The sequence below is a fragment of the Bufo gargarizans genome, chromosome 5 (assembly GCF_014858855.1).
Source record: "Bufo gargarizans isolate SCDJY-AF-19 chromosome 5, ASM1485885v1, whole genome shotgun sequence".
In the NCBI taxonomy this organism is placed as follows: Eukaryota; Metazoa; Chordata; class Amphibia; order Anura; family Bufonidae; genus Bufo; species Bufo gargarizans.
Window position 1 is genome coordinate 351389083 of NC_058084.1, and position 23571 is coordinate 351412653.

The following is a 23571-nucleotide window of genomic DNA, read 5'->3' on the forward strand; positions in this document are numbered from 1 at the left end:
AGAAATGAACGGAGGGCACACTGCGCATGCGCAGCCACCCTCCATTCATTGCTATGGGCCGCCGATATTAGCTGAGCGCTGGCTCGGCTATTTCAGTCTGCCCCATAGAAATGAATGGGAGCAGGGGCCGCCCTGCTTATCACCCTGCTTAAGTAGCCAGACATGCTAGGAATGTGGGCGACAATTTGGTGAAATCCTACTAATCACCTGGGAATTCAGGCGTGATATTTGGGTCAAAAGGACCAAAATGGAGGTGCACCCCCTGTGGCAAATGTATCGCTTGCCCTAATATAGTGAGAGCTACGGATTTCACAGACTCTGCCCAATTAAAAACATATCAGATCACTCATCTCATCTCTTGTACAACTACGGCTGTGATATACCACACAACTTGCCCGTGTAATAAGATCTCCATTGGCCTAAGTACTAGGTAATTAAAAGTTAGAGTAAGAGAAGATAGTGAGGATTTGACAAATCTTAAATCAATTCCCAAACACTTTAAATTGTTTCATGAGAACAACTTTTGCTTGTTGAAGGTCTGTGGTATTGATCATGTGGAAACACCATGAAATGCCTGGCGCAACGTGAAACCAAATATACAAGGACACTGGATACTATGCAACCCAAAGGCCTTAATGATGTCTTGACTTTCGCTCCCTTCCTATAATGGTATTAGCTTTTATTGTATTTGCGTTTTTACATATATTTTTTATGCTATTCATTTTTCTGTGTTTTTCCCATATGATGTTTTCATAGTATTATACTCTCAATTTTTTTCTCATTTTTCCAGTTCCTTGTTGCATGATTGGTTGTTTTGGTCGCCTTTGGATCGTCTAGTTCCCGAGGGACAATAATTGAGGAAGATCCCTTTTGTTACATCTTGGATGCTTTTTTGGTTTTGGGACGATCTTTGGGCGTTTATTTGAGATATTAATTTTATATTTTTTAATGTATTAGTTCATGATTTTTAAATATTTATTATGAACTGCACTTCTTTACTATTTATTACGCAACTTCAATATATGACTGTTTGTACATATATTTTTCTAGACTACATACAGTCCTGATCAAAAGTTTAAGACCACTTGAAAAATGGCAAAAAATCATATTTAGCATGGCTGGATCTTAACAAGGTTCCAAGTAGAGCTTTAACATGCAACAAGAAGAAATGGGAGTGAGACAAAACATTTTTTGAGCATTCAATTTAATGAAAACAACGAATAAACTGAAACAGGCTGTTTTTCAGCTGATTAAAAGTTTAGGACCACACCTAAAAAAACAACAAGAAAACACCCCAAAACAGAAATCTAACTTCCAAACATGAACTCAGTAATGAGTAGCTCTGTCATTATTGTTTATCACTTCAAAAATTAATTTCGGCATGCTTGATGCAAGTGTTTCCATGAGGGGAGTGGGAACATTTCTCCAAGTGGTGAAGATGGCCGCACGAAGGCCATCTACTGTCTGGAACTGTTGTCCATTTTTGTAAACCTCCCTTGCCATCCATCCCCAAAGGTTCTCAATTGTATTTAGATCAGGGGAACACGCAGGATGGGCCAAAAGAGTGATGTTATTCTCCTGGAAGAAGTCCCTTGTCCTGCGGGCATTGTGTACTGTAGCGTTGTCCTGTTGAAAAACTCAGTCGTTACCACACAGACGAGGGCCCTCAGTCATGAGGAATGCTCTCTGCAACATCTGGACATAGCCAGTGGCCGTTTGACGCCCCTGCACTTATGAAGCTCCATTGTTCCACTGAAGGAAAACGCACCCCAGACCATTATGGCGCCCCCTCCACTGTGGCGCGTAGAAAACATCTCAGGTGGGATCTGCTTGTCATGCCAGTAACGTTGGAAACCATGAAGGTTACATTTTTTCTCATCGGAGAATAAAACTTTCTTCTACCTTTGAATGTCCCATGTTTGGTGCTCTCTTGCAAAGTCCAAACGAGCAGTTCTGTGGCGTTCAAGGAGACTAGGTCTTTGAAGACATTTTTAGTTTTTGAAGCCCTTTAGTCTCAGATGCCAACTGATGGTTATGGGGCTGCAGTCAGCACCAGTAAGGGCCTTAATTTGGGTTAAGGATCGTCCAGTGTCTTGACGGACAGCCAATTGGATCCTCCGGCTTGGTGCTGATTTTTTTTGCGTCTTCCACTTGACTTTTTTTTTCCATTACCCTCAGAATCATTTAAGAAATTCCAAATGACTGTCTTACTGCGTCCTACCTCAGCAGCAATGGTGCGCTGTAAGAGACCCTGCTTATGCAGTTCAACAACCAGACTACGTTCAAAAAGGGAGAGTTTTTTTGCCTTTGCCATCACAACGTTTGACTACCTGACAGAAAATGACAATGAATCCACATCTTTGCACAGATTTGGCCTTTTAAAAGGCAAGGGGTCCTAAAATTTGGATCAGATGAAAAACAGCCTGTTTCAGTTTATTCGTTATTTTCAATTAATTGAACACTCAAAAAATGTTTCGTCTCACTCATTTCTTCTTGTTGTATGTTGAAGCTCTACTTGGAACCTTGTTAAGATCCAACCATGCTAAATATGATTTTTTTTGCCATTTTTCAAGTGGTCTTAAACTTTTGATCAGGACTGTATATTATTTCTCACACTTTTTAAACCATATCACTTTTTTTTCAATTTCCTTTTTATCCTCATCACCTATTCAGTAGTCACCCTTCATAATCACGTTAATCATGCTTTTTCATTTTTATTTAAATTATGCTAATTTTTTTCATTTTTCTTGCTAACTATATATAAAAAAAAATTATTCATCTAAACACATTCTATCATGTGATTCTCAGTCATTCACAACCATGTTAACCCACCTTTTATTACACTATATTTTTTCACTACTTTTTTTTTTATGATAATAATCCTCCTTATATGTATTTATACATGTCCCATTTGTTGTTTTTTTTTAGTCCATCGGGCATTGATACATTATGCCGGGGTAAGGTCACGTGACTCGGAACACATGCCTGCATATTTTTCTGATTTTTCGTTGGAGAAGTGTGCTGCGTTTCACGTGACTGGCCATCACGTGGCCGCCGTGCACTTCCAGCCACGTGATTTATCATGTTACCCATTTTCCAGTGTCCGGAGGTTGCACATGCCCTCACGGCCATCACTTTGGTATTGCGCACTTCCGGTCCGACTCATACTTTTAGAGGAGGTGTCTCTCTTCAGCGAATCTCGCGCCATTAGAAATGCACACACCGGTATGCATATATTTTTAATAGTGTTTACTTTGCATTAAAAGGTGGGCTGGAATATAAATAGTGCTCACTTTTGGGAAGAACCGCACCCCCAGAAGGTGTTCTGCTGAAACACACGTCAGGGTGTGCGGTCCTTCTGAGGTTGACATTAACAGTACGGTTAAGCTTTGTACTATATGACTTTGCATTACTTTCTGTGTGAGGGTGTTTTTGTGACTTGTGTGTTACTTTGGTGAACAATTTTTTGCACTAGGCAAGTCTTTAAATAGCCATAGGTATAAAAATAATAATCTTTATTAAATCCATAATAATACAATAAAAGGATGAAAGACAACCACAAACGTGCGGTACCGCTGAGGGACAAATAATATAATTAAATCACATATTAAGACTGTGTGGGGATAGTATTGAATACCATAATAATGTAAATCTCAGACCTATACTGTTACAGCACAAGTTTAAATATTTGTCCCTCAGCGGTACTGCACGTTTGTGGTGTGTTTTTCATCCTTTTATTGTATTATTACGGATTTAATAAAGATTAGTTATTATTATACCTATGGCTATTTAAAGACTCCATTTCTTGTAGGTTTATGTAGTCTCATGAGTTGGCCTTTTGAGGGGTTATATATATTCCGATATTCAACGTTTAGATTAGATTGTAGCAATTTTTCTGTTAGCTGATAACCTATTTGTTCCACTTGTATGGGAGTAGTGCTTGGTGGTGGACGGGGTCACAGTTCTCCCTTCTCCGCTCTTGTTATAGGTGCAGGTCCTAGAGGTGGGACCCGCACCTATGAGACAAATGGGGGCATATCCTAGTGATATGCCCCTATTGTATGTGATGGGAATACCTCTTTAAGTTCCCAGTCTGCCCCTGTTTATAACTACTCTCAACTGTGGCTGAGAAATGAAGATACAGAACAGAGGACACCAATCTATTAAAGGGGATTTACATATTGATGACCTATACTCAACTCCCCGGATCATCTAAATGAGCAGGCCGCAGCACTCTGACCTTCTCACAGTGTACCAAGCACAGAGTCGTACATTGTGTAATGGCTGTGCTTGGTACTGCAGCTTGAATAGGGCTGAGCTGCGTCTAGACCATGTGACCAATGAATGTGACATAGGAAGAGGCCTAAGTGCTCAGAGCTCCGCAGCCTCTTTGTTCAGCTGATAGGTGGGGGTCCCAGGAGTCAGATCCCTGCCGATCTCATATTGATGACCTATCCTCAGGTTCATTAATATGCAAATCTAGGAGAACTCCTTTACCTCAGAATTTCCCCTCACTGCTAAACAGAGAAAATAAGTTTACATAATAGAAAATGTTTTGCTCATTTCTATTCTGCCTGACAAGGGTCTCCACACATTTTTTTCCAGAAGGGTGAACTCTTGAACTGTATGGATTCCACTCCTTTCACAACAGATGAACTATACTTTTAACACATTTATTGCTTGCCCATAAATTACATAAAACACCTCAAACCAACGGCCACAATTATTATTTTGCACACCCATCTTAGGAATGGACCGCTGTGGAGAAGTTGGACATGTAGCGGACATCTAGCATAAACCAACAGGGTAAGTGAGAATTCACATCACCTTTATTTTTCCATTCTTCTCATCTGTCAGAAGAACAGGGGAAAAAAACAAAACAAAAAAAACCCACAGATCCTGTGCATCAGCCAATCACATTTGCCATTCGTTTGAGTCATTTGCGCGTGATATCCGTTTTTTTTTTTGTTTGTTTTTTGTCTGAAAATAAAAACATATCTCAGATATAAATGTCTCAAACGAATGGCAAATGTGCATAACTGATGTACAATAGTTTTATATATTTTTTTTTTTCTGTTCTTTTGACGGATCAAAAGAATGGAAAAATAACAGTGATGTGAACTCTCCCTAAGTGATAAGGAACTTTTTGTCCTCACTTAAAATTCTTGCATCTCGCTCTGGCATTCAGTTACTGCAGTACGTTTAGCTGCTCATGAGAATCCATTGACAGAAACTTTTTATACCAGCAAAGGAAAGAAACATTAGAAGCCATTGGGTGTTATAGTACATGGAGAGGTGAACACAACCACCAGAAGTCTTGTGTAAAAGGTCCATTTGTCTACCTCCCACACATTTGCTTACCTATTTGATCTATCTTTTATCGGAACGGATATACAGATGCAGAAAGCACATGGACGAGTCCTTTCCACATCCGTATGTCCATTCCGCAAAAAATGTCCCACATTTATCTGCAAAATGCAGCCCACAGACCCATTGACATCAATGGGTCATCCAAAAAAATGTGGAAAGGACACAGACCACTTCCATATTTTGCAGATGCGCTGTTTGTGGACCGCAAAATGCTTATGGTTGTGTGATTAAGGTCTTAGCTAAAATCTAAAAACATGTTGCCTGTGGCCCCTAATACAACTAAAAAGGGGCTTCTGAGCTCTAGTGCCCACTGTACATCTATAGCTCATGTTGTGTATTTTTCCAAGGGGCTCTAAACACTGTAGTGCCCAGTCAGCTTCACTCACATAAACCTGTCAGGAGCTGAGGAGATATGGTATGGCCGACTCATTCTAACAGTTAGTGGGGGCCATGGCTTGTGAATCTAGCAGTCAACATTAGAAGTATCACAGGTCTATACATCAACATGTTCTTACCTCCAGATGCTCTAAAATGTAAGGGGGGTTGGTCATGCCCAGTCTCAGCATTGCACCTTCAGGGATAACTTCAACCAGCTTCCAAAGAAGAGTAGGAAGATCTGTCCCAATGTCTCTGCCATACGCCCCGGTGTCTTCACTGGTCAGCCAGATTTCACAGACACCCTCTGCGAAGAAGGGAAGTATGGTAAGTCAGATTTCATTGATCATAAAGCGGTTGATTTTTTGTGCTTCACAGGGCAGTTATGCAGCATTTCTGGACTCTCCTCTATATTGATGGGCACAAGAAGCTTGTCCCATGGGTAGCAATAGGTTATTAAACTCATATTAAAACCACCGTCCGCCTGTAACAATATAGCAAATGGCTGCAGTGTTTCAGGCAGAGGTTTACATTCGTTGCTAATGAGCAGGAAAGCACAATAGGAAGAAATCTTTGCAGGATACAACTACTACATTGTGGATCATAATTGGGCAGATTTATTAGGAGGCATAGGCGCGGGGTTCGGCACTGTATACTAAATGACGCACAGCCCATTCTAAATGTCTCTAGCAGCAATGAATGCTTGGAAACAGGCATCTACTTCACTTTCGTGCCTCACAATTCTGTTGTGACACAAAAGTATCGGGGTCTGACAACTGCAACCAACTTGTGTGCCCATGTCTTAGGTGTCGCCAGCAGTTTTAGAAAGGAAAACGAATGTTTGATATACATGGCACACTTCAGAACCCTTTTAACCACCACCTTTTCAATTGCACATGGAGAAATCTGCCCAATTAAAGCTACTTTCACACTAGCGTTTTTTGGGGATCCGTCAAGGATCTGCAAAAACACTTCCGTTATAATACAACCACATGCATCTGTCATGAACAGATCCGGTTGTATTATGTCTTCCACAGCCATGATGGATCAGTCTTGAAATCCATTTTCTATTGTGCCAGATTGTGTCAGAGAAAACGGATTTGTCCTGGCACACAGTGTAAGTCAATGGGGACGGATCCGTTTTCTCTGACACAATCTGGCACAATAGAAAATGGATTTCAAGATGGATCAGTCATGGCTATAGAAGACATAATACAACCGGATCCGTTCATGGCGGATGCATGCAGTTGCATTATTGTAACGGAAGTGTTTTTGCTCCGCTTCGTCAGGCGGACAGCAAAACGCTGCAGGCAGCGCTTTGTTGTCCACCTCCAGAGCGGAATGGTGACTGAACAGAGGCAAACGGATGCATTCTGAGCAGATCCTTTTCCATTTAGAACGCATTAGGGCAAAAATGATCAGTTTTGGACTGCTTGTGAGAGCCCTGAAAGGATCTGACAAACGGAAAGCCAAAACGCGAGTGTGAAAGTAGCCTAAGTATAGAGACCATACAGAAACTGCATACCTGAACTACACAATATACATGCGTTAAAGAACTACAACTTAACCCCTTAATAACTACTCATATGTACTTTTATGGTGATGCAGAATACGTCCTAAAAGCAGCCAAACTCCTGCTGGAACGGGAGGAATCGCTGGGCACTCCAGCCATGTACAGCGTGTGCAGTAAATGTGCTGCTGTGAGACTACGGGGCCACTCCTGAGCACATTGTCAGTCAACGAGGTGGGGTGCAGACGTCAAGGCCAGTGAGCAAAGCTTTGGGCACATCAAAGTGCAACGACAACATGTTAGTTGCACCCAGAGGATAATTAGCATAAAATGAAAAGAATGACAGTACAGTGGAATCTGTAAACCAATGACATGTCAGCGGTTTACGAGTATACTGATTCTAAAGAGCGATAGACACCTGAATTTAGAGCATTTTTAAAGTGGTTATCCGGTAATTTATATTGATGACCTACCTTCTGGATAGGTCATTAATATTAGATCGGCGGGGGTCCGACACCTGTGATCCCGCCAATTAGCTGTTAGAAGAAGCCAGTGCGCCGTGAGTGCGACAGCCACTTCCTATGCCATGTGAAGTTACCATTAATCGATCACATGGCCTAGTTGCAGCTCATCCCCATTGAAGTGAATGGGACTTAGCTGCAATACCAAGAACAGCCGCTATACAATGTGCGACACTGTGCTTGGAAAGCTGCCAACTGTTGTCACCAGAGCTCCGGCGAGCGCGGCGGCTCCCTGAAACTGTTGGAGTGCCAGGACCAATGTATTCGGTTCATTTGATTGGCTCCATTCACAAGTGATCTAACAAAAGGAAGTAGGTCTGCTAGTCAAAAATAAATTCTCCACCATGGAATACAAGTTGCTGCATATGGAGTGCTGTAATCTGTTAAGTATCTAGAAACATAGGTGGGGGTTCGTTAACTGGAACACCCACTGTTCCTAGTACAGAGGTGCCCCCCCAGTGCTCTTTCGAGTGCCATGCCATTCTGGCACAGATGTCAGGCTCTTCAAGCTAAAAGCCCTGCCATTGACTTGCTCATTAGAGTCCCATTCAGGTCCATGTAGAGGATGTAGAATAGCACTGCAGGGACTATGAATTAAACGTGGCTTCTCTGCTCTCAAGCTTCTGCTTGTAAAGCAGTGGTGCATAACCTGCGGCCCGGGGGCCACATGCGGCCCTTGATACCATTCTGTGCGGCCCCCAACCATCTGGTAACAGACATGTATGCCTATGTCTTGTGGCTGCTCACATGTATTTTTCATGTATTTCTCCCATTAGAGGGGAGTCCTGGAAGTGTAACTAGACATTAATGGTACATAATGTGTGTTCAATATGCTATAAGTACAATATTTCAGTTGTTAATACACCTTTAAATTTTAATTTCGGCCCTCGTCATTGGTTTAGTCTGGCAATGTGGCCCCCAACCAGGAAACTTTGTGCACCCCTGTTGTAAAGGGATCAATGTGTGTATATATATATATATATATATATATATATATATATATATATTAGAGAATTGCAGTTCATCCCGTTCCTAATACATAACAGAGGGTTTACATGAGAAGCAGCCTCATTGCCATGCAAGTCATAAGCAAATAATTTTCCCTTTCCAAAAAAAAAAAAAAAAAAATTATATATATATATATATATATATATATATATATATATATATATATATATATATATATATATATATATTTCATTCACAGATGAACATAAAATGTATTTCCTCACGGTGATAAAGCATTTTATAGAAGATTAAAGGCGTACTAAACAAGCACATATTATATGGGGAAAGTCAATTATTTTCAACCTATCTGTACTCAGCAGCATTCTGTATTCTGTTCAGTTTCTTCTCCACTTTAATGACATAAAACTGCATACTTAATTAACCAAACGTTAATGACCTATTAATTTCTGTACAAAACCATTTCATAACTGTCAATGCAATATCACGGACAATCACAGCAGGTATATCTGTACGTCACTGCTCTGCAGCCATCTCGCACCATCAAGGGCATTAGATTTAAGTAAAAGAAATACAAGAAACCATAAAACACGTAATAATAATAATATACTTTTTACATTTCTCTTATCAGTGCTCCAGTTTATGGGGTGTAGTGATATTCTTTGTAGAGATCCAGCTAGTGTAGAGACTTCCAGACAGTGCTTCCTAGGGAAAGTATTAGCTCTCCTCCAGACAAAAAAACGGCCATTCTACGGCCACCAGTAGGTAGCTACCCTGTAAATCAGTGATGGCTTACCTCCAGCACTCCAACTGTGGTAAAACTACAACTCCCAAGATGCACACTTGCTTGGCTGTTCTCAGAACAACACAGAAATAAATGTAGCATGCTGGGAGTCGTAGTTTCACCACAGCTGGAGTGCCGGCGGTTAGCCATCACTGCTGTAAGTCAATGCCCAATGCATTAAAGAACCTTGAAAAATGACCACGGACAGCAGCCAAACCACAGGCACCCACCTGTAATTTTGGAGTCCTCACTCCTGGCCAGTACACAGCAAGGTACTTGTTGGCTGGGTAAGATGCCTCTGACGCAGTACATGGAGAGACATTGAGGGCCACGTATCAAGACTAATGTTCCCATACACCAAGAAAATTTTGACTAGCCCATCCATAGTCGCAGGTGCACATCCATAAAGCTAGCATGCAGACAGCAAACAAAAACGTATGGCAGCACACCATTGCACATGCAAACAATAGAACTAGGGATTAGGGATCATTCTGGATTGGTTCTATATCTACTATACAAGAAAAATGGAATCTCTTTGCACACACATTTTTGATCAAACGTGTGTCAGGCCCATCTAACAGCATCAAAGTGGCTTTTAGCAGGGTATAAATATCACTGGTTTCTAAACCCTGAACATTGTAGGTTTAGGTTAGGCCCAGGAGAGGCAGTTCTGTTAGTGTTAGATAGCCATCTGCACAAGCCACCTTGATGCCGGTAGATGGACCCAAAACATGTTTGATCATAAGAGCTTCCATTTTTATGTATAGTAGGTATAGTACCACTTTACTCCCTAATCCCTAGTTATATTGTTTGGATGTGCAATGGTGTGCTGCCACATGTTTTTGTTTGCTGGACCCATACACCAGTCCCATCTCTGTCCAAGTCCATGCGCCAGAAACTCAAATTTACGCAGGCTAGGGGCTGGAGTAGACTTGAGCTATAACTTATATAACTTACAGCAGTCTCTGGCATTGGTTATAGTAAATCTGGTGGCCCACGTGAAGCCCTGCCCCTCCAGATAAGTCCCACCCTTTTCAAAAAGTGGCGAGGCATTCTAAAACTCTCAAATTAAGATGCAAATATGGCATACACCATAATATGTGAGTATTTTACGTCACTGTTGTAAAGACGTTGATAAATGCACCCCCCATTAATTTACACAGTAGCTTCAGTAAAGAGGCAGTTTTCTTCATTCTTGAGGAGAGCTAATTTTCAGAGTTTAAATCATTTAAAAAGATTTACAGGTCTAGTTGAAGGACTGTGGTGAGGTAGTGGGGCATGGTTCTGGGGTTAACATTAAAGAGGCCTTGTCAGGTCCCCTGACGTCTACTTTGGGGAAATATATGTGTATCCCCTATAAAGTAACAATTCTGTGTTGTGCAGATCCCAAGTTATTTCTCCTGGAAAATGAAATGGAAACTGACAACTGCACATTATTATTCCCCTTGTTGAAATGGGTCTGCCTTTACACAGTCTTCCACTGTCAGCAGTGACTGCAAAGTGACATAGTGTGAACAGTAACCGTTGTGTTTCTTCCGTTTATGGGATTGTTATAATAAAGTGCTTACCTCATTGGACAAAAAGGAGAGGTGCTTATGGTACAATTTTATGAAGCAACTGTGTAATTTTCACCCTCCAATAACCTGTGATCCTTCAAGATCCAACGGCTTCAGGATACAATAGTGTACGCATACAATGGTCTTTCCTGGGCCATCATAAGACAAATGTTATCCCAGGGGTTATCCCATGACAAATGTAAAAAAATGTATGGATCCCGAAATTATATAGAGGGATCCGCATGGGATTATAATCATACCATTAGCTTTTATTAGTTTGTGGCGGGAAAATTTCCCGCCTAAAAGTGTGTTTAGGTGAGCTAAGAATAGTTGGTTACTGGGGGTCTGGGGCAGAGGTCAGTCATTGGGTCATTAAGTGACCTATGGGGTAGTGTTGCTGGGCAGAGTAGCCTGAGATGCCCAGCAACAGTTAGGTCATTGGTGGGACAGTTTCAAGGCCCCCCCATAGTTAGGGCTATATAGTAGCGGTAGCGGGCAGTGTTAGGCTGTCATCTCAACAGCATCTGGAGGAGGTGCTGCCCCCGCCCGCCCTTCCCTGTTGAAAGTTTGTTTTGATTGTCACGGCTGCTTTATTAGAAGGAGGGTGTAAAGTCGCTCACTGAAATGGTGAGCGGACGAGTTAAGTCTGAAGTTTAGGCCGAGCTTATGGCTGGTCTAATTATTGTTTATGAAGTTATTGGTATATATTGATACAGTTTAATTTTGGATTAAGTTAATCTTTAATAAAGCCGGCCGTGGCCTAATTTATTCCACCCAAAAATATTAGTGTCCACGTGTTTTATTACTTATTCATAGAGTTGAAGATGTGTAAGTAATCTTATGGTACATTCATATGATTTATAATCCCATGAAATCCAGACATCATTTAGTACATGATAACCTCTTTCTAACAAAGCTAGAACCGGCCCTGTACCTCACACGGATCCAGAGCTCTCCCCATTCATTGCTCTGCTAGATTTATATCGAGCTGACAGCTCAAGGGGCGTGTCTTTTCTGTGGCAGCTCAGGGGGCGTGTCTCAGCTCTTCCTATCACAGCTCAGGAGCCAGTTGAAGCATGAAACTGGGCATGTGCAGCCTTCTCAGTGAGCAGGTCAAAGAAATAAGAAGAAAAAAAAAATAACTGCAGGTGGCGCTATACAGATAAATTTTATTGAAATACTCAGTGGCTATGCATAATTTTTAATTACATGCAATTACAAAAGTGTTCAGATCCAGGGGCTGTTTTGAAAACTGTAGAATATTTTTTGTGGGACAACTCCTTTAACATACAATGCCTCAAACTGAGATCCAACCAATTAATATGGGTATTTATCTAGTAAATCCCCTGTACTGGTTGTCTAGTAGCTCCTCTTTACAGTACAGAGTGTTATTACATGTTCTGTACTGCCCTCTGCCAGGATGAGCAGCTCCTTTGGACACCAGGTGAGGGCGCCTCCATTTCATTTTTCTGGTACATTCTGTTTTATATAGGACCCTAAAGAAGCCCTGTTCTCATCATAGAACGTGATTTACAGCTTCCAGCTTTTATTCCTGACTGTTCTAAGTCTGTTACCTGCTTATTTTTCTAAAATAGTTAGCTTCTCTTATTTTAGGATAACATTTTGGGGCTTTGGAACTGAATACTTGTTTTCCATAGAGTTATGGATTTAAGTTACAATATAATGTATTTTTCGCCCTATAAGACGCACCTAGGTTTTAGAGGAGAATAATAAGAAAAAAATATTTTTCATTAGCCCCCAGGTCAGACCAGCAGTCAGAAAGCCCAAAATTAATCAGACCTCAGCTCACAGCACCTATCAGACCCCCGATGTTAAGATCCCAGTAAGACCTCAGATCAGACCCCAATGTGAAAGACCCACAATCAGACTTAAGATAAGAACCCCATTACCTCTCATCAGTCCCCATATGAGCCCCCATGCCTATAAGCAGCCCCATATGTGCCCCCATGCCTTTTAGCAGCCCCCATGCCTATGTTCAGATGCCGTATATGTGCCACCATGCCTATTTGCAGCTATCGTATGTGCCCCCATGCCTATGTGGAGCTATCGTATGTGCCCCCATGCCTATGTGCAGCTATCGTATGTGCCCCCATGCCTATGTGCAGCTATCGTATGTGCCCCCATGCCTATGTGCAGCCACCATATGTGCAACCATGCCTATGTGCAGCCACCATATGTGCAACCATGCCTATGTGCAGCCACCATATGTGCAACCATGCCTTTTAGTAGCAGCCATGCATATGTGCAGCCACCAAATGTGCCCCTATGCCTCTTAGCAGCCCCCATACCTTTTAGCCACCATATGTGCCCCCGTGCCTATGTGCAGCCACCATATGTGCCCCCGTGCATATGTGCAGCCCTCATATGTGCCCTTATGCCTATGTGCAGCCCCCATGCCTATGTGCAGCCACCATATGTGCCCCCGTGACTCTTAGTATCTCCCATATGTGCCCCCATGCCTCTTAGTAGCCCCCATATGAGCCCTCATGCCACAGAAAACTTAAAATAAAATATAAAAAATGACTTACCTCTCCTGCTCCAGGTGCCGCCGCTGCTCACCTACATCGCGATCCTCTTCCTCCTGCTGTCGGCTGTGCTGTGAAGGCTGCGGACAGCATGAGATCACAGTGTACTCACGCTGTGCGCAGCCCTGCACAGCCGACAGCCGAGGACCAGGAAGCGGCGAGTACAGAGACTTCACTGCTTCCCCGTCCTCTGGTACTGATGAGCGCTACCATAACGGAAGCGCTTCGTTAGTTTTCGCCCCATAAGACGCAGGGGCATTTCCCCCCACTTTTGGGGGAAAAATGCGTCTTATGTGGCGAAAAATACGGTAATATGGAATGGTCATCCTGGAACCAATTAATATTGTAACTTGAGGGTCCACTGTATATTATATACATATATAATATATATATTATGTACACACAATGTATATACAGAACAAGCTTGAAATCAAGACTATCTAGATATGGCGAATAAATAATTCTACACAAAAAACAAAAACAAACACAGATCTTACTTTGCAGATAAATTGCCAAGAAGTTCCCGTTCAAAAAAAAATTGATCTAGAAAAGCCTAGTTATGTAAGAATGGATGAAGGCCTAGAAAAGATTGATGGGATATCTATACCTGTCCAGCCTTGTATACTGACAATGCCTTTACCTAGCTCAGCATACCTTTTGTAGTAGTGAATGGCTGCTCTGAATGGCAATCAGCAGGATGACACACTGCTCTATTCTAGCGGCAGGCATCTATGCAAGCTCGTCACTGAAGCATTTTATCACATTGAGCAAGAGTTTTGGAGCACGGAAAAAGCATTTTATTGCGCGTGTTCCTCATGATGATGAATTTTTGTAAAGGCATGGCTAGCAACCAGTATATTAACCCTATAATGACAAGGCATGAAAAGGTCTTAATGAACACTTTTTTGTGATTTAGCGGACGTGGTGGTTTAATGGACTTAACTTATTTGTTGGATGGTCATAATTTTTGCAATATTTTTAACATGACACCTAGGACATTTTATTAATGCTTTTTAGAGATTTGTTTTCTTTGTTCTTACTTTTATTTTGGGAAAATTATTTTATTTGCAAACTATAGTTTATTTTTTAAAGCGGCAAACGGACACATAAAAAAATTATTAAAATGGGTTCCATAATTTGTATTAGTGGTTTTGCCATATGTATACTTTCACATGAACAACTATGTTGCGGTTGCCCCTTTTTTAAGTTTATTTGTATTTTATTTATTTATTTTATTTAAAAAGACATTAAAAGACCTCGGGGGGCTACACCTTTTTTTATATTTGCACTGTTCTGCTGTGGGGCATCCAAAGGACAAGAGAAATCAGACACCTGTGGAGGCTCTGCTAAGACCCTGCAACTCTGTCCTGTCCCAAGACACTCAGCATTCACAATCACAATGCTTTCTATTAACTACATAGCAATATGCAAAGAGTAGAGGGGAAAGCAAAAGTGGTAATAAACCGCTAGACGGCAGGATTTTTAATCTGGCGCCATACATGTACAGCACTCTGAATTAATGTCCAGCACCCAGCACCATACATGTATGGCATTTGGTTGTAATGGAGTTAACAAAACCAGAAAATAAAAAAAATAAAAAATCTTTAAAATAACTTTCTACTATTATACTAATACATAGGTTTGCCTGTGTTGAACCTGTATTTCAGAAACTGAGACATGCCAGTCTCTGATATGGTCCACAAGACTAAGGCCTCTTTCACACAGGTGTTGCGGGTGACAAGCAGGAAAAGATGCAGGTGCGTTGTGGGAAAATGACCAATTTTTCCCGAGTGCAAAGCGTTTTAATGAGTTTTGCACGCGAGAAAAATCGGCATGTTTGGTACCCAGACCCGAACTCTGGTTTGGGTTAGGTGTTGTGTAGATTTTATTATTTTCCCTTATAACATGGTTGTAAGGGAAAATAATAGCATTCTTAATACAGAATGCCAAGTCAATTAGGGATGGAGAAGTAAAAAAATAAATAAAAAATTTAACTCACCTCATCCACTTGTTCGCGCTGCCTGGCTTCTCTTCTCTTTTCTTCTTCTTTGATGACCTAGGGAGGAAAAGAACCTTTGGTAACGTCACTGCGCTCATCACATGGTTCGCCACATGGTCCATCACCATGGTGATGGACCATGTGATGTGCGCAGTGACGTCACCAAAAGGTCCTTTTCCTCCCAGGTCATCAAAGAAGAAGAAAGAGGAGAACCCGGGCAGCGCGAACAAGTGGATGAGGAGAGTTTATTTTAATATTTTTTTATTTCTAACCCCTCCATCCCCAATTTACTTAGCATTCTGTATTAAGAATGCTATTATTTTCCCTTATAACGCACAAGTGATGCGTGAAAATCACCACTCATGTGCACAGCCCCATAGAAATGAATGGGTCCGGATTCAGTGTAGGTGCAATGCGTTCACATCATGCATTGCACCCATGCGGAAAACTCGCCCGTGTGAAAGGGGCCTAACAGCTGTACCAAACGTTGACTATCATTAAAGGGGTTTTCCAGGTTCAGAGCTGAATCGCGCAGGGAAAAGGCATTTTCTACCTACCAATATGTAAATACATGTGACATACCCCCCCAAAAAACTGTTATATTTATTGAAAAAGATATAGGGGAATGTATTATTTCAAGCCAGTTTTGCTTGAATTTGTGTTTGTGTGCCAAATTTAACAAACTTTGCGTTGTTTGTTAATTCTGCTGCATCTTAACACCAAACAATTTTAATTTAGAAACGCTACTCCAGTTTCTTTACCCTAGCCCTCTACTGGAGTGAGTTTGGGACTTTTTTTGCACACAAAAAATAAATAAAAATCACAATAAGAAATCTGGAGTAAAACTTTAACATAGCTAAAACACCCACTTCCCCCCTTCCTACTTGTCAAAACTGGAGTGAGTGGTGTAAAAATTCTTAAAGTTGGAAATGTTTTGTATGCGTAATCCCCAAAAAACCTCTAAGCCCTGTTTTATGATTTTTTGAAGCAAAAATATTAGAGTGCAGAACTTTATAAATTCTTCCCAAAAAGCAGAAAAAGTTTTTATACAAAAAGGAGTAAGAGAATTAGGGAATTGTTGTAAACTCAAAAGTGATCATCAGCCTAATGAATATAGTCTAAATCGTCTAGCCATAGAACAGTGTAATTTAGAACAGCCAATGCAGTAAAAATGCCGATAGCATTAGAAAGGGGCTGGGGAGAATAGGGCAAACATACATTTTGTGGAGCTTTTCTTATCAGGAGTAGTGAGAATATGAACTTTTATTGTGCCAAATTATTTTCTGTGAAGTGACTAGAACAGAGCTTTAATATAAGTGCTCTCTGCATTGCACTGCTTTACAGCCCCTACCCTTCTGCTGAGTGACAGCTGTAGCATCCAAACAGGAGACCACTAGGCCTGTCTTACCTAGTGCAGTCAACAGTTTAGCATGGTCAAAACCGATGACAACATCTCGTAATAGGAGTCCAAGTGTAAATATAATCACTCCTGGCCCAGTCAATCAAAGAGACAAGAGCGTGGAAGTTGTAGAGAGTCATGGTAATGCCCCTGTTGCTCCTAGGGGTTCATTTGCATATATTAAAAACGTACTTTTTCTCAGCAATGCGGGCACATATGAACATTGGACCAACACAGATGTCTTCGGCTGCTAAGCGCACATGCAACAGGTCAGTTTCATAGGTACAAATCTGCTGATAGATGCCCTTTAACTTAACACAATACTTAGCTAAGTTAGCTAATGAATATATTAAACGGATTCTGTGAGGAAGCATTAAATACTAAAAGTGCATCTAATAAAATGCATCATCATCTTTACAGAATTAAACCCACATACTTTGTAAGAGCAAATAAAGTTTATGGATAACCACGAGAGCATGTAATTATTTTAGGGGAAGCGGAGAGCTGTCTTTGCATCTTATGGGGAATGGGGGAGTCACACTTCAGTGAGAAAAAAATTTGACCCAGCTAGGTCACAAAGTCAACAAGGCCACAAAGATCTTTCAGGAGCTCTATTAAACTCTAGGTTTGCAGTATCAAACAGCATAACAAGATTGAAGAATGTACACGAGAAGGTCATCAAGCCCCCAAACCAATGCTTCACCAGACTCCTCTTAATCCTAGCTTGATGAAACTATAAATATTACAGGCTATAGAGGTTACACTGCAGATCTATTCATTGATATAAAGGCTGCAGTCAACACACAACTTTTATAGAAACAGTAAAAGTGTTAAAGAAAAAAAAAATCAACTGCCTGGCAAAAAATAAAAGAAACTACTACTTTTAATGCTACAAAATGAAATACTACAGTATTAATTAAAACAAATATCCAAACATTGTAGGCATTTAGGACTACTCTCTAAGGATTTGTTACCATTGGTAGATTTATGTCATCCCTTTTTGCGTTGAAGGTGTAAAAATATCGATCACTGGGAATCACCAAGGGATAAAAGATCAAAAAAAGCTGGTGACATTTGTGTATTACACTGCTATAACATGGATTCGAAATTTCCCATGATGAAACCAGACACCTTGATCTGAATCCTAGTTACAAAACATAAGGGTATATTCTTGTCTGGATTTCCAATTTAGGGGTCAGTTTACCTAGGTACATACTGTAAAGTTCCAGACAAAGTCATCTAGCCAGTATGGTTCTAAGGCGAAATTGCATGCATGTCTACCTATCCAGCTGGTCTGATAATAATGAATGTATGTCATACATATGAGCAAAATGTGGTGCTACGCAGTGCTGTCAGGCTACTTTCACACCTGCGTTCGGTGCAGATCCGTCTTGTATCTGCACGCCACTTTCCAGTTTATAAGCTTTTAATAATTTTCAACATCTGTTTGATCTGTCAGTCAGTTAAAGGGGTTCTCTCATGATTAATGTAGAACATAAAAGCAAGACATGGTAATAATATATAGTACATGACAATCGCTTTCTGACAGTGGTAGAATCAACCCAGTACCTCACGGAGCTCTGCCCATTCATTGCTCTCCTAGATTTGTGAACTATGAAAGATGTGCCCTTTCTGCCCCAGCTCTCTCCCTGTAACTATTACAGCTTGTAGAAGAAAATCTGGCTGGTGGTGGTTAAAGGATGGAACTGAGCATGTGGTCCACCTCAGCAAGGTGGACATAGAAATAAGATCCGGATCAGTCCTGCCGTTATTAGGCCATGCCGCCGGACTGCCGCTCCGTCCCCATTGACTATAATGGGGACGGGAGCAGAGCTCCGGCACAGCACGCCAGTGCACAGCGAGAGGCCACCGGACTAAAAGTACTGCATGTCCGACTTTAGTCCGGCGGCCTCTCACCGCCGTGCTGCGCCAGAGCTCCACCCCATCCCCATTATAGTCAATTGGGTGAACAGTCTGTCAGATCCATTCTGCCGCTAGTGTGAAAGTACCCTTACACTATAATGGTGCAGTAGTTAAAGCGACCCTCCAGTTCAAGAAAATAAAATAAACATGACATTAACTGGTAAAACAAGAGAACATTTACATGGCACCCTCCTTTTCATCCTTGAACCCCTTAAAGACCCTGAGATTTTCCATTTTTGCGTTTTCGTTTTTCACTCCCTGTCTTCCCATAGTCCTAACTTTTTTAATTTTTCCATTCACGTAGCCTTATGAGGGCTTATTTTTTGAGGGACAAGTTGTACTTTCTAATGGCACCATTTACGGTTGCATACAATGTAGTAGGAAGCAAAAAAAAGAAATCCAAATTGGGTAGAGTTGGGAAAAAACGCTATTTTTTCTAAACTGTACACTATGTGTTAAAATTGATTCATTCTCCAGGTCAGTACGGTTACAACGATACCACACTTGTATAATTTTTCTTGCGTTTTAATACTGAAAAAAAAAAAGAATTTTAACTGAAAAAAATATATTTCATATTCTGACCTAACTTTTTTGTAGTTATGTGTACAGGGCTGTGTGAGGGTTCATTTTCTGCGGGACAATCTGTTCTTTTTGGGGATATCAATTTGAAGTGTGTGTGACTTTTTGATCACTTTTTATAAAAAAAAAATATTGGGTAGTTGAAGTGACAAAAAATGGCAAATTGGCTGTTTATATTTTTTTTTTCATGCGTGGCAATGCCCACGATGTTTATATTTTTTTATGGGTTAAGTACTTTTATTTTAAGGAAAGGGGGATGATTTTCTTTTTTCTTATATTTGTAAAAACTTTTTTTTTTTTTTAAGTCACCTTGGGTGACAATAACTGGCAATCATTAGATTGCCCATTGTGTTCATTGATGGCTATATAGCCATCATTAAACACTTAATTTGCACTGACTATACCAATACAATGCTGCCACCTAGTGGCCTGTATTGGTATATTCCTGAAATAGGCTCTGAAGCCTGCTTGAGGCTTGGTGCTATTTCAGAGATGTAACAGGTTCCCCCTGCCTGCCGCCGTTCTCTTAAAAATAAAGACTTTTAAAATATGCTAATGAGCCTCTGGGTGCTATAAGGGCGTTGCTTCAGCACCTAGAGGCTTGGTCTACACACACTTTGGCACGCCCAGGTCCAGTTAATTGACTTTCGAGTTCTCCTCAGTGTCTTGTAAATCCCGCGCCTGAGCTGTCCCGTTTAGTATTCGGTGCAGGCACAGTGAGTGAAGGACACGCTCCTGCTGCCGGCTTCCTTCCTTCGGCGAAGACGCAGTGAGGAAGCCGGCAGCAGGAGCGCGTCCTTCACTCACTGCGCCAAATACTAAACGAGACGGCGCAGGTGCGGGATTTACGGGACGATGATGAGAACTCGAAAGTCAATCAACTGGACCTGGGCGTGCCAAAGTGTGTGTAGACCGAGCCTCTAGGTGCTAAAGCAACTCCCTAATAGCACCTAGAGGCTCATTAGCATATTTTAAAAGTCTTTATTTTAAGAGAATGGCGGCAGCAGAGAGTTATAAAGCATACTGTTATGTACTGCTGACATTAGCACATCACTAATGTCAGTCAGCTACGTAACATTATTTCTCATGACAGAAACCCTTTAAGCTAACATTTACATTAGGATCAGTACTTATAAGAAGAAACAGGAATATTCAGATAAAAATAAATACATTCATTAAAAGTGTATATTGAAAAAGGTACAAACATCAGTAAAAATATGTAATCGTTATTTAATAAAAAAAAAAAATCATTACTATTAATTCCGTTGTAAATCCCATTCACTTCTAGGTGGTAAAGTGTCAGTTACACTTCGTTTGGCTTCTTTCCGTCAGCTTCCCGTTACTTTAGACAGAAAAAAAAATCCTACATGCAGGACTTAAGCTCGCGTGTAAAATAACGGATTTGTGACGGATCCGTTTTGTTTTGCATTAAAGTCAATGAGTGACGGATTGCTTTGTATGTGATCTGTTATGCAATCCGTTTTTCTGTTGCGTTTTATTGTTTCTGAGCATGCTCAAATGAAAAAAATAAATAAAAAACTGATCCATTTAAAAACCATGAATAACAGAACATAACGGAAAGCGAACAGATGCATTGTGTCTGTTTAACAGATTAGTTTAGTCCGTCCGTTAAAAAGACAGAAAATATGCTTTCCGTTAGTGTCCGTTGTTTATGTACTTTCCGTTATTTTTAACGGATTACAAATATAATGGAAAGCCTAGCGGTGATGTGAACGAAGCCTAAGCCTCCAAGCTTCTGCATTACCAACACAAATGCATGTGTATTGTCAAAAGCTTATGATAGATTACAAAAGCCATCTCATAAGAAAAGGTTAGGAAGGAACAGTGACAGGCCTTTACATTTTATTGATTTCTTGAAACACACCATATTTTCTTTATATATATATAAACATTTTGAAGTGTGTCTGTACGGACACTTGTTTATTCCAGGGCAGCGTGGATTTCTGCAGGTTGTCTGGGCTCCAGGCCCTTAGCGGTGACCTTCCTGCACTTATCAATAACTCCCTAACCTCTCTCCTATTCCCTTTCCTACTGAGAATTCTTCTGGCAGCTTAAAGAACAGCCCAGACTGCTGAAATACATCTCCCTTTGCAACACTAAAATCTCAAAGACCATCTGCCAAGAGGAGGCCTGACATAAATGTTTGTCAAAAATTGCCTGCAGTCTCAGGGACAATCAATCCAAGGCTGCCGTGCAAGCTCCTCAGCTTGGCCTTTACAAGTCATTGCTAGATGAACGTCAGGGCTTTCTAAGGCCAGGGAGATAGACAGGGGAGCTTTGTGACCTGAATTCAATTTCATTTGAACTTATTGTGGAGTCTAATGTCACCCTCACCTGCATCCATTTTCTTCATTAGTGTGACAGCACAGTTCGGTAAAGTCAGGGCACCTCCTGAAATAACAGACCAGTGCAACAGTCTCCATTAAGAGTTACAGCTTCTCCCCTGCATATCCACTTAGCACTTTTCCATGGCTCATTCCCCCCAAGGAAATCAAAAAGTAAATATGTAATTAGATTTACAATACTTTAATATACTACACGTTAGAGAACAAAAAAAAAAAAAAAGTTACACCGGTATGGAGCTAATGAAGAGCAATTAGGAGAAATTAAACGGGTTGTGCCAAAAAACATATTTACCGCAATCACCTATCACCAGATAGGTGCTCAATGTCCAACATTGGGGTCTCCAGCAATCTCAGAGTCCCCTTTCTGAATGGACAGATAGATTGCTTGCCACTAAACGGCTCTATTACTTCTGTACAAGGGAACGACACGGTGGACCATACCATAAAAAAAAGGGGGGAAGGAAAAAAAAACGGGGAAAGCTGCAGAGGTGCACATGGATCTGCACTATGTTTTGCACAGGCAAACGTTTTAAAGGGAAACTGTTGGGCCCCTTATGTTGCCCCCTCTAATGGCAGAATAGGGTAGTGACAGACATGCTGAATTCAGCAATCTATCCCTTCTGTGGACATGTGGGTTTTCAGAAATTACATGTATATACCCTGCGGTATGCAGACAGCAAGGAGATTGATTATACTCCAGGAAGCATAAGGGGCCTGACAGGTTCCCTTTAAAATGTTTGTCTACCAAACATAACGGGGAGTGTGGCCTATTTGATAGACAAAGTCTAAGGAGTCAGACAATATGTGTCTACTGGTCACAGGGGTTTAAATCAAGGAGGTCTAATAAACAAACAACAACAAAACTCAACAACAACAAAAAAAGCAGGATAAAAAAAAAAAAAGAATTAGAATTTTTGTTTCCTGTACCAATCCAATAAAGTGATGTGGATTAACATTTCCCTGTGCGTTATATGAAGCTATTAAGCTATAATGCTTGCTGTTCCGGGAAGACTTGCTGTTCTCCCAGTTTAATAAGCTGTTGACATTTACTGATTTACTGTCCCAAACTGTTATAGAGAAAAAGCGGCAGATGTATAGCTTATTTAGAAATAGAAACGCCCTGCTACTGAAAGAAAGATGGAAAAGTCATACCTAATAATACAAAACTACTAAGGCTACTTTCACACTAGCGTTTTGGCTTTCCGTTTGTGAGATCCGTCATGGGCTCACACAAGCTGTCCAAAACGGATCAGTTTTGCCCTAATGATCAGTTTCCATTCCACTCTGGAGGCGGACACCAAAACGCTACATGCAGCAATGTTCTGTCCGTCCTGGGATGCGGAGCAAGACGGATCCGTCCCGACACACAATGTAAGGGCTCATGCCCACGAGCGTATGCACTCAGTGCCCGTGCTGCGGACCGCAAACTGTGGTCAGCAATGCACAGGCACGACCGTGGGGCAGCCGCATGCGGATCGCAGACCCATTCACTTGAATGGGGTCCGCATGGCAAAAAAGTAGTGCTTGCTGAACGGAAGCAAGGAACCCCACGGAAGCACTTTGACAGATCCGCAAAAAACGCTATTGTGAAAGTAGCCTTAGATCTAACCACATTAAGAAAAATAGGAGCCAACTGCAATGCATCCTAGGATGTGCCACTGCTTTAATCATCTCTTG

At 41.1% G+C, this 23571-nt stretch overlaps 1 protein-coding gene across 3 annotated transcripts in view; it reads right to left on the reverse strand.

The window, feature by feature from the left end:
• Positions 1 to 23571, reverse strand: part of CDKAL1 (CDK5 regulatory subunit associated protein 1 like 1) — a 908375-nt gene that overhangs the window by 388067 nt on the left and 496737 nt on the right. For all 3 annotated transcript variants that reach the window (XM_044293876.1, XM_044293878.1, XM_044293877.1), the window contains one exon: positions 5886 to 6052. In XM_044293876.1, the coding sequence (XP_044149811.1) occupies positions 5886 to 6052 (167 nt within the window). The remainder of the gene's footprint in view (positions 1 to 5885; positions 6053 to 23571) is intronic.